The 16,941-nt window shown below is 42.6% G+C and overlaps 1 protein-coding gene across 2 annotated transcripts in view; it reads left to right on the top strand.

Moving 5' to 3' along the window:
- Positions 1–16,941, top strand: part of GATB (glutamyl-tRNA amidotransferase subunit B) — a 178,691-nt gene that overhangs the window by 19,714 nt on the left and 142,036 nt on the right. For both annotated transcript variants that reach the window (XR_004539110.1, XM_033940686.1), the window contains exon 2: positions 10,461–10,611. Coding sequence is in view for 1 of the 2 variants with exons in the window: in XM_033940686.1 (XP_033796577.1) it covers positions 10,461–10,611 (151 nt within the window). In the remaining variant the exon portion in view is untranslated. The remainder of the gene's footprint in view (positions 1–10,460; positions 10,612–16,941) is intronic.

The raw sequence follows: 16,941 nt of genomic DNA, 5'->3' as shown, positions 1-16,941 counted from the left end.
CTCCACCACCTCTGCCAGGAGACTATTCCACGCATCTACCACCCTTTCTGTAAAAAAACTATTTTTAGAAAGGATTTTACTGTGTTGCCATCATTCAATACATGATGTAAATAGTGACTCCCTTTTCCATGCCAAGCCAGAAATGTTTTGCTGTCTGTGCCTGGTGGAAAAGCTGGATTTTTACATATCAATAAATATGGAGAAAATGAAGGAGGAGACCCATCTCCAGGTCGCTTTCAAAGGGGGTAGTAATATATGTGTTTTAATTGGAAATGGCAGCGCCCCCGACTGTGCACATACCACTACACTAAAATGGCAGTGTGTAAACAAACTTAGTTCAAAAGACATCAGAGAGAACTCTTGTATGCACATGAACCAGTCATTAATATGTCTCATATGACTGTCAATCATCAATTATCTAAGTACCCCCAGACCTTCCTTGTCTCTGGGCTTAGTGATGCATTTTAGACAGTCTGGGGCACTTCCCTTTCCATAAAATCCTCTGGAGGGCCTTATGAAGCTTCTCATCCTGTACTTTCTGAAAAACTGGGAGCATCTGAAATAGATAGCCATTTCAGCACTAACATCATATATAGGTGAACCTTTCCTATCAACAACAAAAGTAAATTTTACCATGGGGTCAATTTTTGCTATTTGTCCTTCTGTAAGGAAGCCAAATTGATCTTAGAGGTCTGCTGGTATCAAGACTCCAGCTATCTCCAGCCCATTGAAATGGGAATTGCCTCACCCAGTTGCGTTGGCGTTCGTGGAAAACCTTAATCTAGATCAACCAGTTTATATTTGTAGTGTTCATATTCTATGTGCATTATATGGCCTAATCCCATTTTACTGTTGGCATCCTTCAAAATCCTATGTGTGCTGTGAATGGTCTAGCAGCCATGGATCCTTGAAGAAGGCATTTTTATACGCCAAAACACTGGCCATGTAGGGTCCTGATCACCCTACGGTTCCATACTATCTCTACAGAATTTGCCAGCTTTTGGTTTATTTCATCTCTAAACTGGTTTGACAAACATAAAAGACTGTTTTAAAGATCAGCACCAACAAGAGACTGTTTGATATTATCTGTTGCAGTTGTTCTCTTGCTTGATTTTACTATTGCGTGTTTATATTAAACCTGATAACATCTAGCTCATCTACTTCACTTATTCCTGCAGTTGAAAGTGCAGGACGTTTATTTTATAAGTGGCAGTGCCATGGATTTCTGATAGTTAATATGAAAGCCCGAAAATTCTCCATAAGAATCTAAAATCTTTATCAAAGGAGGCATAGCTTCCCTAACAGCAAATCATCAGCAATGCTAGTGGACAATAAGATGCCAGGCATTGGGGGATTTTCCATGTTTGGGAATCAAAGCAATGAGCGCATCATTCGCATAATCTAAAAAATGCCTCTATAGCACTATTGTATTATAATAAGTTAAGAATGGCCCAACTGGGCTATCTCTTCAGACAAAAATTTTGGTATTCCAGACTATTGTAAATATTCTGCTTTGCCCAATGGAGACCCTCCTTCATCTGTCATATACAGATCAACAAAATGTTAGTGTAGAAAAAAAAAACCTGTGTGATTTCTTGTGTTAACTTCTTGTTGCTTAAGAACATAAGAATTGCCGCTGTTGGGTCAGACCAGTGGTCCATCGTGCCCAGCAGTCCGCTCACGCGGCGGCCCTTAGGTCAAAGACCAGTGCCCTAATTGAGGCTAGCCTTACCTGCATACATTCTGGTTCAGCAAGGAGTAGCAACATTCCAGCATCTCAAAGAATAGCAAGATTATGGAACCCAATGAGAGCAACATTCTAGAGCTGAGATTGTGATGTCATAATGCCTCATTCCACAGTGCTTCAGAGACAACCTCAGTGATGTTACAGTGACTTAATTGTCCCATACTTGGCTCATGTAAGAACATAAGAATAGCCTTACTGGGTCAGACCAATGGTCCATCAAGCCCAGTAGCCCATTCTCACGGTGGCCAATCCAGGTCCTTAGTACCTGGCCAAAACCCAAGGAGTAGCAACATTCCATGCTACCAATCCAGGGCAAGCAGTGGCTTCCCCCATGTCTTTCTCAATAACAGACTATGGACTTTTCCTCCAGGAAATTACTACTACTACTACTATTTATTATTTCTAAAGCGCTGAAAGGGGTACGCAGCGCTGTACATTTTTACATACAATAGACGATCGCTTCAGAAGAGCTTACAATCTAATTTAGACAGGACATTTCAGGGTTGGGGAGATTATGGTAGAGGAAATGACAGCAGTGAGTGGGAGTTAGAAGTTGAAAACAGATTCCAAATATTGGGATTTTAGCTTGGCTTTGAATGCTGCCAGGGAGGGAGCACGACGTATTGATTCAAGTAGCCACGCATATGGCACCGCAAGAAAGAAGGGACGGAATCTGGGGTTGGCAGTAGAAGAGAAGGGTACAGATAAGAGGAGCTTGTCCAAAGAACGGAGATCATGGGGAGGAGCATAGGGGGGATATAAGTGAAGAGAGATATGGGGGCTTCAGAGCAAACGCATTTGTAAGTCAGCAAGAGGAGTTTAAACTGTATTCGGAGATGGATGGGGAGCTAATGAAGCAACTTGAGGAGAGGGGTTAATGTGAGAATAGCAGCTCTCACGAAATATGAGTTGTGCAGCAGCATTTTGAACGGATTGAAGAGGCGAGAGGTGGGCATGCGGGAGGCCCGAGAGAAGTACGTTGCAGTAGTCTAAGCGCGAGGTGACGAGAGCATGGGCAAGGGTTGTCCAAACCTTTCTTAAAACTGTTTAATTTTTCAACCATCTGCCGCTGCAGTAGCCAAACTAGTGTTGAGAAAGTTCTGTGCTGCTCCAGATGTATTAAAACTCTTCTAGATGCCGTTATGGTGTACTTTGAGCAGTGCTTCCGTCTAATTCTGTGTACACGCTCAATGTTGAAAAGATTGAATGCTCTTTTATAGGCAGTTCCCATAGTAGCCAGCTCTCCAGAATTTATAGCTGCCATTGATTAGGCACTGTTTCTGGAGAACCTACAAAGCGTAAGTTATTGCATCGTGACCTATTTTCTAGGTTGTTCAGCCTCTCGGTCTGTAGAGCTAAGCCAGCAGGGCTTTTCTTATAAGTGTCATAATATTTTCCAGATATGACACTCTCTGTTCCTAAGTGGTTGTGTTGCCTCAGTCATTAAAGTTTCCAGAGACTGATTCTTGCCTGAAATTTTTTCAAGTTGCTGTTCCAGGGCTGGAACCATAGCCATTGTAAGCTGGACAATATATGCTTCCGCTATCATTAAGATCGACTTCGGAGCCCCTTCCATCATGTTCTCTTTTGACGCCTTGGTCTTGGTTTAGCAATCATACCGTTTCCCCCGGATTTTTTTTTTTTTTTTTTTTTTTGCAAATTTGTCCATAAAGTAAAAAATTTATCGGGGTGTAGTCGTGCTTTGCCCCGATCACTAGTGAGACTGGCAGATTCAACAGGATAGAGCAGGGGACTCAGGAGTGAGATAGAGACCAAACTGCCTTGTTCACAGCATCATGTGATTTCCAGCAGTGCATAATATACAGTATAAATTTGGTATCAAATGTTGCAAAAGCTTAAGATATGTTTCCCTTTCTCAAAATTAATGAGAATGCTTTTTTTAAAGTTTTGTAAAGCATTCTGTATGTATCTGTTTATAGGAAAAGTTGACCGAGTCACAAAAAAATGAGGTTTAAATGAATTCAGTTGGAGCAAACAATTTATAATACAACCATCCAAAGCCCATCCTTTTATGTGAAATTTTTTTTTTTTAGTTACAGGAGTTCAGACATGCAACTTTAGCTGACTGCTTATGGATCCAAGAAAAATCAGCCTTTCTCAGCATTTTGGATCTGCTACTTCAGTTATATTCAGGGGCATATATAAAGAGAAAATCTCAGTGTGAACTCATTTCACAGTTCATACAGGCTTGGCTGTTTTAAGATCTCTTTTTAGTGAAATGTATCATTGCAATAATGGATTTTTATCAGAGCCTGACTGCCACTGTGTAGCAGCACAGTATCATTTATAATAATCTGTTCTGTCTTCTGTCATTCATTTCCTTTTATATTCCTTATCAGATTTCAGCAAGTCACAGCTCATTGAGAAGTCTTGAGTTCTCGATGAGTAGCTTTGAAAAAGTTTTTAAAAATCTTGATGAGTTTCACGATCAACAATTGCTTGGAGACAAAGTATATGGCTTTATGTCTGCATTGTGCTTTTTATGCAACATGCTCATTCTTCTGCTCAGAGAAGCAGAAAACAGGGCATCAGGCAGTGAAATGACATATCATCATACTGCAGATGCTGTATCTCAAAGAAGCAGGAGAGAAAGTGAAGCAGTTGATAAGTCTTAAAGCGTGGCACACTGCAGTAATGGCATATGCAGAACTAGGTCTGACATGTTGCAGCAGCAGCACCATCACCTGTGGTCAGGGGGCCCTAATGCTGCCTTAAGAGCATACGAATGTAAGAGCTGCCATACTGGGACAGACCGCAAGTCCATCAAGCCCAGTATCCTGTAGTGGCCAACCCACGACACAAGTACTTGGCAAGATTCCAAAGAGTAAAACATGTTTTATCCTAGGAATAAGCGGTGGATTTCCCCGCATCCATCTTATGGACTTCTCTTTTAGGAAGTTATCCAAGCCTTTTTTTAAAAATCCCTGCTAAGCTGCTTTCACCAGATTCTCTGGCAAAGAATTCCAGAGTTTAATTACGTTGTGTGAAGAAATATTTTCTCCAGATTGTTTTAAATCTACTACTTAGTAGCTTCAATACATGCCCCCTAGTCCTAATATTTTTAGAAAGAGTTAATGAATGACTCCCATCCATCCGCTCCACTCAGTATCTTATAGACCTCTATCATATCTCCCTTGAGGTGTCTCTTCTCCAGGCAGAAGAGCCTTGACTGCTTTAGCCTTTTCTCATAGGGATCATAAGGAAGTTGTCCCATCCCTTTTACCGTTTCTGTCACCTTACAATCTTTAATAGTCCTAGGAGCAACAAAAATGGGATAAATGTTCCAGTCATACCCCAACCCAGTGTGCGGCAGCCTCAAAAAAAGCAAACAAAATGTTGGGTATCATTAAGAAGGGTATCATGACCAGGACAAAGGAAGTCATCCTGCCACTGTATCGTGCAATGGTGCGCCTGCACCTGGAGTACTGTGTCCAGTACTGGTCGCCGTACCTCAAGAAAGACATGGCGGTACTTGAGAGAGTCCAGAGAAGAGCAACCAAGCTGATAAAGGGTATGGAGGACCTCTCATATACTGACAGACTGAAAAGGCTGGGGCTTTTCTCCCTGGAAAAGCGGAGACTTAGAGGGGACATGATAGAAACCTTCAAAATCATGAAGGGTGTAGAAAAAGTAGATAGGGACAGATTTTTCAAATTATGGGGAACTACAAGTACAAGGGGGCACTCGGAGAAATTGAAAGGGGATAGGTTTAGAACAAACGCCAGGAAGTTCTTTTTCACACAGAAGGTGGTGGATATATGGAACGCGCTACCAGAAGAAGTGATAAGCAGGAGCACACTACAGGGCTTCAAGGAAGGTTTGGATAGGTACCTAGAGGACAAAGGGATTGAGGGGTACAGATAGGAGTAGAGGTAGGTTATAAGGATAGGATTAGAGGACTAGAGGTAAGTTACAAAATTAGTCTGGGACCACTGTTCAGGCGATAGGCCTGGTGGGCCGCCGTGTGAGCGGACCGCTGGGCAGGATGGACCTCTGGTCTGTCCCAGCGGAGGCACCTTCTTATGTTCTTATGTTCTTAACCCAGACAGTAGTCGATGATAAGCGTGGCCCGTGACATAACCTTCTGCAGATGGAGTTTCATAAATGTGGCCCACTTTATTCTATGAACTCCAGAAAGAAGCTCTCCTTGGCACGATGAAAGCACTGTGGTGAAATGTTAGCAATAAATTTGAAAGATTTAGATTGTACACCACATACCCTTGCTTAGGAGTGGGGTTCATTACTAATCATGGTATGTACAAAACTAATGCAAAACAATTAAATCATCAAAGCTGTACCGTGGTCACTGAAAGGAGTCTCATTCCAAACCGCATAGAGTGAGGGGAGAAAAAAGCCGCAGCACAGTTCAAACAATAGCATCAAGCTGCCTTCAATAATATCATAGGCATTTAAAAAAGACTTCACTCGATATTAGCTAGGTTTAGAAATGAAAGAACTGCCAATCAGGTGCACACAAAAGGGGGAAATGGCCTGTGTACTTGGAATTAAGCTGGATGATCACATAAAAGTCCCAGTCTTTTTCCCCTTTTGTGTGCACTCTGAGCTGGACACCCTTTATAGAATAGCATTTAGCATTGGGATTCAAGACCAATTGAAACGTATCCTCTCTTTTACGAAACTGTGATAGCAGTTTCTAGTGCAGAGAGCCGCGTTGAATGGCCCGCGCTGCTCCCGACGCTCATAGGAACTCAATGAGCATCAGGAACAGTGTGGGCCATTCAGCGCGGCTCCCCACTCTAGAAATTGCTATCGCAGTTTCGTAAAAGGAGGCCTAAGTGTAAATACCCGCTTCTAAATTAGGTGCTAATCCCTTGCATTCTCCAATACTGCAAATATCTTTAGTGAATGCCCCCCTGACCTACCCATGCAACTCTGAGGCAATGCCCCCTTTCACTTGCATGCTAAAATACTGATAGGCACATCTTTATAGTACCTGAATAAATTCATGTAAATCTTTCTGAGCTCCCCTGGGAGAAAGGCATAGAAAATTGAATAAATAAATATAGAAATCTGGTTAGATATCTGCGTAAATCAAAATTGTTGCCAATTAGTGCAACAATTGATTATCACCCAGTTATTTGTGCTAATAAGCTCATTATACAATTAAATTGTGCATGCCAAAGTTAAATTTGGGTGTGTGCCCAAATTTGCACACTCAATTTTAAGCACCATTTATAGAATTCTCCTGATATTCTCTATTGCCATTGGTAACTAACCCCTTGTATCTCCTTACACCTTATGCCTGGTTTCCTGATTGGAAAAATGTCACCAAAAAGCTCAGCATCACAGACTTTGTGAAATCTTTTAGTATTGGTCATCATGGAATCGTGATGAGATAGAGATCTGCTTCTTTGTTGCAATTGTTTTATGGATGATGGACAGGGGTCATATGATACTTGCTTCTAATGATAGCCCCTCATCACTGAAACATTCTTATCTGGCCTTTGGTTCTGCCGTGTAAACGCTTTCCCATCTATGACAGACCTGTTGTGGTCATATCCTCTTCTGTGCGTGCATTGTTATCTGGCTCTCTCTTTCCTAAGCTGTTAAAGTCTATTGATGTACACATCCTTATTCTTCCTGTGTAAATTCTGTGTAGCTTGTGGTTAAGCTGCTGGGTTCTTGTGGTTCTGTTTTGGAATTGGCTTGTCTGGACTCACTTTAATGTTGATTCTGTTTCTGAGAGGTTTGTCTGGGCTTATGCTGCCATTGGCATATCTCGGTTTTTGTTTGTCTCGTACTTTTAGCTAAGCAGGCCTGTGTTCAGGCTCTTGGTTTGACACATTTTGGTTTATTAAAATCAGGCTCATCATGTTTTGGGCATCTTGGTGCTTTCCACTGCTATAACATCTCTGTCCCCTAGTCTGAATAATGTGAGCAGCAGACATTTTCCCTTATATGCCATCTCCAGGCCACTACCAATCTACATCCCAGCTGAGGTGTCTGTGAAATCGGGTGGTGGTTTCAGTCGGGTACCAGGAGCTGTAGCAAAAGCATTTGTGATGCAGTTATTTTCAGATTCTTAAATCTGTAAATTGTACTAAACATCTTATCACTACATCTTTATTTAACTCACCTTAAACTTGAATTTAGAAAAATGATTAATCCAAAATGAAAGTCAAAATTCTAAAATCCTTACGTGATAGAGACCACAGCATTAGAAAAAACCCAACAATTTATTAACAAAAAGTGATCAATAAAAGTTCCATCATCTTACAGAGAAAAACAAAAATCAGTTCCTTTTGCACGTACTCCAACACTGTGCATGAAGTATAGTGGGTGGCAAATATACCCCCCTTTTGCAAAAGCGCAGAAGAGGTTTTTAACTGAATTCAGCAGCTAGATTGATCTGTGGCACCCCAAGAAAGGCTCGCATTACTCCAATTTTAGGACAATTACATTGGCTACCCATAAAACAACGAGTGCAATACAAGGTGTTATCATTAGTGCACCAGGTGTTATATGGGATTGCCCCTGTCTGGTTTCTATCATTGTGGAAGGAGGTTTACCATTCTGGAACAGCTTTGAGATCAGTGGGAGCTTTGAAATTAATAGCTACCATGGAAAGGGGGAATAGGTTATGTGGCCATGAAATCAAAAATGTTTTCGGTAGCTGGAGTGAATTTATGGAACGCTCTGGTTGGACAATTAAGGCTTTGCACAGACTGCCCCAAGTTTAAGAAATTATTAAAAGCTCAGTTGTTCGTTGACGTCTATATGTAGAGGTTGCATTAAGTTTCATATGTTTCAGTTCCTGGAAACTCTATAAGCTGTTTGTTTATTTAGGTTGCAGAAAATCCTGTATGGTATATGTGGATAAGATGGTTGAAAGTTTATTTATTTAATTTAATTTTTTTTTATTTATAATTTTCACAAATACATATCAAGCATTAAACACTTGTACAGAAAGGTAGATTAAGGCAGTATACTTAAATAAGATCAAACAATGGTTTAACAATAAGGAAAAAAAATACTTAATTTATCTCAAGTCCTCAATATAAAGATCCAAGATTAATTTAGAGTGATAAAAAGAAAAACAAAGGTTAATAAACCTATCAAGAAATCTACAGTCTACTGCTGGGTGGGATTCTTACTCATTCAGATATGATGTTTTGTTATTTCACTTTGCTCCCAAGGCATTTAAGAGATAAGAAACTGGATAACTGTGATGGTTCTAGGAAAACATACTTTAAAAACTGATATCTAATCACACACTTGCAAGGAAATCTTAAATGGAAAACGCCTCCTATCTCAGTTACTGCTGGCCTCAAAATCAAAAACTGTTGTCTCCTTTTTTTCTGCTCTTTTGTAAAAGGGGGGGGGGAGATAGCTAACTATTCTGTAATTAGAGTAATATGTTGTACTAGTATTTTAGCCCGTTACATTAACGGGTGCTAGAAGTCTGGTCGGCTCTCTTAGTACCTTGCCGCCGCCCTCCCTTCCCTTTCCTACAGCCCTGAAGCAGCGTGTGTAGAGTGATGCAGACATTGCTGGAGTTGGCAGGTTTGGAGTCGGGACCGCAGGAATGGAAGGGAAGGGGGTGGCAAGGCGAAGAACTTACTTTTACCAGAGCAGGAAGTCCAGCGCTGGCGGCCAGTCCTGCCGGCGAGTGTAGTTAGGTGCTATAAGGCTGGGGACCCACGCATGCGCACTCCTGCCACCACGGACCTACATCTCACGGAACAGGGAAAATGGAACACGCAGGTAGGAGTGCGTATGCGCGGCTAGAGTTTTATTATATAGGATGGAGACTGTATCCCAGAGGATTTATCATCATTCATGAGATGCAATCTCACACACACCAAATAAAAATGTAGAAATAGCCCCAATTATATTGGGAACTAACAGCTTAATTAAAAAGAAAAATACAAGTGTGTCTTGATATACTTCCTGCATATTAGACCTTTTACATTCCAAAAGGAAACTATAAAGCAATGCAAATATTAAAGAAGAGCAATTGAGATGGTTTATTCTGATCACAATGGGCCAGATTCTATAAATGGCATCCAGATTTTGGCACAGAAAAAAAAATAAGCACTGTGTCCCATTTTATAAATAGTACTCTTGAGTTGCATGCCATTCATAGACTAGCGCACAGGGCCGGACCCTAGGCACAAGGATTCATATCAACTAAAACCTGGTGTAAATCCTCATGCCTCAATTAGGCTCAGATTCCCCAAATTCTATAATACTGTGCATATCTTTAGTGAACACCCGTGACCCGCCCATGCTTCTCCCACGGCTGTGCCCCCTTTTCAGTTGCATCATTATAGAATAGTGCACAGCAAGATGCACGCGTAAATCCAAATTGTTGACAATGCCAGTAATTGATTGCTAACGCCCAGTTGTTGTCAGTAATTGGCACGTTACTCAATTAAATTGTGTGTGGTCCCAAATTTGCATGCACAATTTTAGACGCCATATATAAATCCATTTAGAGACACTACTTAGAGGGAGTCCATCAAGTTCTTAGTTGGCATGTTGGAGAAATGCTGTTTCCTAAGCTCTATATGCATAATACTAAAGAGAATTCATTATCAAAATTACAGAAAATAATCTTCCAATTTGTATTTATTAACTGCTAGATAATTTGTCATCTTTGCTGAAAATATGAACAAATGTAGAATTTTTTTTTACGAGTATCTTCTTGTCCTTTTTTCACCTCTTTCAGGGCAGACCAGTGGGTAGGAGTGGTGGGCCTTGAAATCCATGCACAGATCTATTCCAGCTCCAAGCTGTTCTCTGGCGCCCGTGTTCAGTTTGCAGCACCCCCTAATTCTTTGGTTTCCTTTTTTGATGCATCACTTCCCGGAACCTTACCAGTAAGTAAAATTTGAACCATCGGTCATTTGGAGCCAGATGTGCTGAGCATTTTCCATATAGCCACTAAGGAGGCTGTTTTTCAGCTGCTCACCTAGGTGCATCGTCATCTGTGGTTAGTCTCTCACCCATGGACCTAGTTTGGAGTTTTCAAAAGAAACTATGCACAGCACATGGATTTTCTTTTGAAAACTCCCTTATGCGAGTACATGGACAACAGAGTCTCCGAGGACTTTGACTTTTTTTATAGGAGGAAAGGGGGAGTATTTTTTTCTTTCAACATAAACACACCTTTCAGGAATGCTTCTGTTTAGCGCCACTGTTAAGTCACAGGCTGTGAACCCTGCACAAAACTTTTGGCCGCTCTGAGCAAGGCAGTTTTCAACATGCCAGTTTACCAAGCTGAGGGGGTAATTTTATGATATGTGTTTGTTCGAGTTCTGAAAAGACCTCTGTTTTATGCCTATTTTATAAAGTCCAAGTCCAGTCTTTACATTACTTCAGCATCTTAACTTTGCACTTATCTTCAACTTTATTCCACTGGAAATAGTTGTAAAATATCAAACCTCCAATGCAATCACATCTTGAGCCGTAGCTCTTGAGTTTTCCAAATACTAAATGTAACTTATTTTACACCAAATTTGAAAAAAAATCGAGAGGCGTGTATGCTTTGCTGCTGACATAGAGCTATGGCTTGAAATGTTTTGAAGATAAGTGCAAAGTTAAGGTGTCGAAGTGCTATTAAAGACTGGGGTTTTTTTTTTAGTTCACTTCTTTTTGGACGCTGGTGTTTGTTTGTTTTATTTATTTATAACCCGCTTTTTACAGAGCGGCTCACAATATAACATACATAATACAAATAATACACATTTAAAACACAAACAAATAAGCGACCACCAGTGCATTTACTTGTGTAGAATCTCATTTTCTCACATTTTATATTACAAAACAGGCGTCTCTTCATTAACTTCTTAAAAAACACCGTTTGCTCTGCTGCCGTATATACGTAGGGACCCGGTTCCACTCCTGCGGGCCGATGCACGAAAACTTGCTTGCTCGTGTGATATTCATTCTCAGACATTTAACCGGGGAAAATTGATCTTAATGATATTTCATGAAAGCAACATAGGCACCCAAGCACAAATTTACACTTGCTCCAAATAAAGTATGAAGGTGTGTACGTAAGCGATGGATACACACATTGAGGCGCTAGTCTGCAGACAAGTAGTACAGCAACAAATGAACAGCAGGCCAACAAATGTAAATGCAAACAATTTGCCCCCCTTTTTACAAAACCGTAGCGCAGTTTTTAGCGCCGGCTGTGGCGGTAACAGCTCAGATGCTCATAGAATCCCTAGGATCATCGGAGCTGTTACCACCATAGCCGGCGCTAAAAACTGCGCTACGGTTTTGTAAAAAGAAGGGTATTAATTGTTGACCTTGTTTTGCCCTAAGGCTGCATCGGGGTAAAACGCTAAAAGGGGATTGAATGATTTTTAAAAAATTATATTCCACTCTATCAACATTTCTAGGTGGATTCCAACAAACATAACACAATTTATAACAAATACATTAAAACTGGAATTACTTAATAAACTTTAAAACAATTAGGGCTTCTTTTACAAAGCCGCGTTAGCGGTTTAACGTGCGCTAATTTGCCAGACGCGCTAGCCGCTACCGCCTCCTCTTGAGCAGGCGATAGTTTTTCGGCTAGCGCAGGGGATAGCTAACGCTGCTTCATAAAAGGAGCCCTTAAAAAAAACCTAGAAAATCAGCACTGATATACCTCCCTAAGCAAAAACGTTTTCAACAGAATCTTGAAACAGTGAACATCAACAAGCCCTCGCAGTTGCTCAGGTAATTTGTTCCATAACAATATAGAATATAGATTTCCTGTATTCCTCGCGGTGAATTTCATGAACAGATTGGGACCAACCAGGACATTACCGTTCAAGGAATGTCAGTTCTATGTTTGTCGATAAATACAAAGGGAGTCTAACAAAACTGGAGATTTCCTGCCAGCCAGTGTTTTAAAAACAAGTAGCAACAATTTATAACGAATGCTCAGTTGGCATCCAAATGAGCAATTGTTAGCACAAGAACAGTAGTCCAGTCCAACTGTTTGTTAATGACTCCCAGCCTCATGATGTACAACAACTGTGCAGCCAGGTGTCGGTCAGAAAGCGGGAGGGAGAGTGATACAGTCCAGGTTTGCGTTTCACCCTTTTTATGAGCACTAGAGGGAACAAGCCATAAATTTAAATGGAGATAGCCCAGCTTATATGAACAACCGCCTTATCCGAACAACCACAGCCAGGCAAAGGAGAACCCAGACACCATTCATGCACCCCCCAATCAGAGACGTCAAACGCAAAAAAATGTACGATGGCCTGCTGGCCACGCAGGCAGCGAAACTAGACCGCCAACTATCCAATCTACTGACCACGACACCAGACTACAAAACCTTCAGAAAAGAAATAAAAACCCTGCTATTCAAGAAATCCATCAAAACAAATTAACACCGCAGGAAGCACTGAAGTAACCTATTCAACTCTGTATGTCTTCTGGAAATGTTCAGATAACCTCTTATATAATCCACCTTGAACCGCAAGGTAATGGCGGAATAAAAGTCACTAATGTAATGTAACAAGAGCACAGCTATCCTGCACCAATGAGAGGATATGGGTTTGGTAGGCCTGGGAGCGGAAGCAAGAGTGCAGACTAGAGTTTTGAGCACAGTGTCATTCTAAGAGCAATGGAATAGTTTTGTGCTCCTCCATAACTTTTGGGTCCGGCCACACAACTTGCACTGCCCTTGCTACAACCCTGAGAGCATGCAGTTGAGTCTAGGAGAAAATAAGCTGTGTATATTAGGGGGGTGGGGGAAAGTATATTGCAACACATACGAAATCTTTTTAGTATTCACTTTGGCTGGATTTCTTCAACAAAAGTGTTTGAGATACTTCTGGCATAGCTAAAAGCAGTTACCATTTGTGAACAAATCCAGTCTCACTGAGTTTTAATTAACCTTACGTAAACATAAAGCTGGCTGCATTGTAATAGAGGTTATCTGCTAAAGCCAGACCTTGCACAACCTTGAAGAAAGCAGCACTGCCCTTAAAATGCCTAGAAGTGCCTGCAGATGCATGGGACAGAATTCTAAAGCTGACTGTGTGTATGTGGAACACCACGTATTTACTTTGGGACTTTCTTTTTTCTGTGCAAGCTTTCAGTTATGCTAAAGCAAAGGCCACAAACTTTCTGGTTTTCAGAATATCTGCACTAAGCATTGATTGGGTATATTTGCATGCATGTAATCTAAGAATAGGGCTAATTTGTATAGTCTGGTTACCCTAAAAACAAGACCTGTTTGTGGCCCTTAAGGACCAAAATTCAGAAATTAGGCTAATGTATGCTGCATATGTGTGGCGTGTGTGCATGTAAGTACGGTTTGTATGTATATATACTAGTGCTGTCCAATTCAGGAAAAAAATTTTTGATTTCCTTATCAACAGCAGCAGATGAATCCAGAGACTAGTGGGATAGCACACATCGACCAGCAGGTGGAGATAGAGAACTGATTAACAGGTGGTCGTCTTGGATGCAACCTCTCCTTCAACTTCAGTATGCTCTATCTCCCAGCTATCCTAATAGCTCCTGAATTCTGGCTATTTATGGTCGTTTGATCTCCTGTTTAGAATCCTCTTCAATGAGAAAGGGGTGTTCGGCTGAACGGTGCCGTCTTTAGAGGTTACATCTGGGCCCCCCCCCAGTTCCCTGCCTCACCCTCCCCTCAGAGCCAATGAGGGGGATTCACTCACTGTATTTCTTCTTTCCCTTACAAAAAAAAAGGGGGAGCTTTCAATTTACTGTGGCTGTGTTTTACTTTGTATGCAGGCTACAACTACTACTCTCTGCAAAACTTCCTGTGTGCAGCAGTTTTGTCGGGGTAAGCCTCTTGTTCCTTGGTGCTGTTCTTTGGTTTTTGGTGTTCATTGGCCGACGGTTCTGGTGTGCGGCGGGTGAGCCGTTTTATTTTTCATTTTGGTGGTGCATTATGGCAGCAGACACTGTTAAACGGTGTTCCCGCTGTGGGAAGCGGAGAAGGCCATCGGGTTTGTGCTCTACAGGGTGCGCGTACGTGGCGGGGGAGGAGATAAATATGGCGCCGGTTCAGTCGGCACTTTCCTGCCCGAAAGACGCAAGTTTGTTTTCCCCGGCGTTATCGGCGGATGCGGCCTCCTCGGCAGTTGTAAGGGGGCAGAAGGGGGAACTTTCTCTTCCGTCGGTGGTTTCGCGCATCAGCGAGGGGTCGGATTTAGCGGCGGAGCAGGAGTCTGCTGTGACGGATGGGCAGCGGTCAGACACTTCTGCAGGGCGGAATCAGGCTCTCGCAGCGGGGCTCCAGCCGGTTGACGCAACAAGGGCTTTGTCTGCTGTGACTGCTCCTACTCAGCATTTGCCGTTTTCCCCCGAATTTGTGATGCTTTTGCATCAAGCCTTCCTGTTGCAGAGCGCCCAGCCTGCACTTCAGGGGGGCAGGTAATTTAACTGCTATGCCTCAACTCTCTGTTGCTCCATCGCAGCAGGGTTTGCTAGCCGCGAAACGTCGCATCCTATGGATGGAGGGGACGATCCTTTGGATTCCACTTTATCCCTGCCTCCTCCTGAATCTCTGGCTGATAGGGATACCGCAGATTTTGAGTTCAAGGAGGCACTAAGTAGGGAGGTGGATGATCCCACGGTGCTCCGTCTTTTCCATAAGGAGGAATTGTCACACTTTATTTCTAAGGCATTGCAGGGTTTGAATATATCTCCAGCGGATCCGCAGGCCTCTGGATCGGCTAACCCTCTTATGGTGGGCACGAAGAAACCGCCTAAGATGTTTCCGGTCCACGAAGCTATGACAGAACTTATTTCCACCCAATGGGACTCTCCTGAGGCAGGTCTCCGTGTGGCGAAGGCTATGCGACAGTTATATCCGGTCGCACAGGAGGAGCTGGAGAAATTTAAGCTCCCAAAGGTAGACGCTTTGGTGGCCGCAGTTACCAAGAAGACTACTTTGCCGGTTGAGGGAGGTGTTGCACTCAAAGAGTCCCAGGATAGGAAACTGGAGTCTACGCTGAAACTTTCCTTTGATGTTACAGATTTGAGGGTTACAGATAGAAGTATAGGTAGGTTATAGGAATAGTCAGGGACCACTTCACAGATCATGGACCTGATGGGCCACCGCGGGAGCGGACCGCTGGGCACGATGGACCTCTGGTCTGACCCAGTGGAGGCAACTTCTTATGTTCTTATGTAGCGGCACTTACCTTGCAGGCTGCTGTGTGTAGTTCCTATGCGGCAAGGGCTTGTTTGCAATGGGCACAGCGAATGGCGGATGCCAAGTTGGAGTCAGGGCTGACTGTTCCCTCTGACTTTCCGGATATGGAATCCGGTTTAGCTTATTTAGCGGATGCTTTGTATGATATTATTCGTGCTTCTGCAAAACAAATATCTCTTTTGGTTGTTTCTCGCAGATCCTTGTGGCTACATCATTGGGCTGCGGATGTGGCCTCTAAACTTAGGCTCGTGAGGCTTCCTTTTAAGGGTTTGGTGAGGATTTAAACAGGTTGGTCAAAGATTTCGGTGATTCCAAGACACAGAGATTACCAGAAGATAGGCCTAAGGGGCATTTAAAGCCTATGAATCCCAAGCCCCACTTCAGGGTTGTTAGAAGATACAGACCTGGGAAACCGTTCTTTCCGGCATCTTACGGGTCCTCTTTTATTTCCAAGCCGAGGTTTCCACAAAAGAATTCCTTTCGTCCTGCGAAATCCCCAACCGCTCAACCAGCCCGTACCCCAGCCTTGCATAATTCTCAGTGACGAGGACTCGGCCCTCTCTGCCATTCCCATAGGGGGGTTGGCTGTCCTTCTTTTTGGCGGAGTGGGCGAGGATCACGTCCGATCAATGGGTATTGGACATTATTTGAGACGGTTACAAATTAGAATTTTCTTCTCCCATCGCAGATTCTTTCTTGTTATCCCCGTGTTCGGGGGCGGCCAAGAGAGAATCAGTGCGATTCACCCTTCAGATTCTTCTAGACCTAGGGGCGGTAATTCCAGTCCCTCCAGAAGAAAGGGGCCAGGGCAGATATTCCATTTACTTTGTAGTGCCAAAAAAGGAAGGTTGGGTCAGACCGGTGCTCGATCTCAAGTGGGTCAATCAGTTTCTCAGCGTCAGACATTTCTGCATGGAAACCATAAGATCAGTTATTGCAGCGGTTCAGCCTGGAGAATTCCTTACAGCGTTAGATCTCAAAGAGGCTTACTTACACATTCCCATTT

This window comes from Geotrypetes seraphini, chromosome 1 (assembly GCF_902459505.1).
Source record: "Geotrypetes seraphini chromosome 1, aGeoSer1.1, whole genome shotgun sequence".
Taxonomy (NCBI): Eukaryota; Metazoa; Chordata; class Amphibia; order Gymnophiona; family Dermophiidae; genus Geotrypetes; species Geotrypetes seraphini.
The sequence above is the reverse complement of the archived record's forward strand: the minus strand, read 5'-3'. Positions and strand labels throughout refer to the sequence as shown.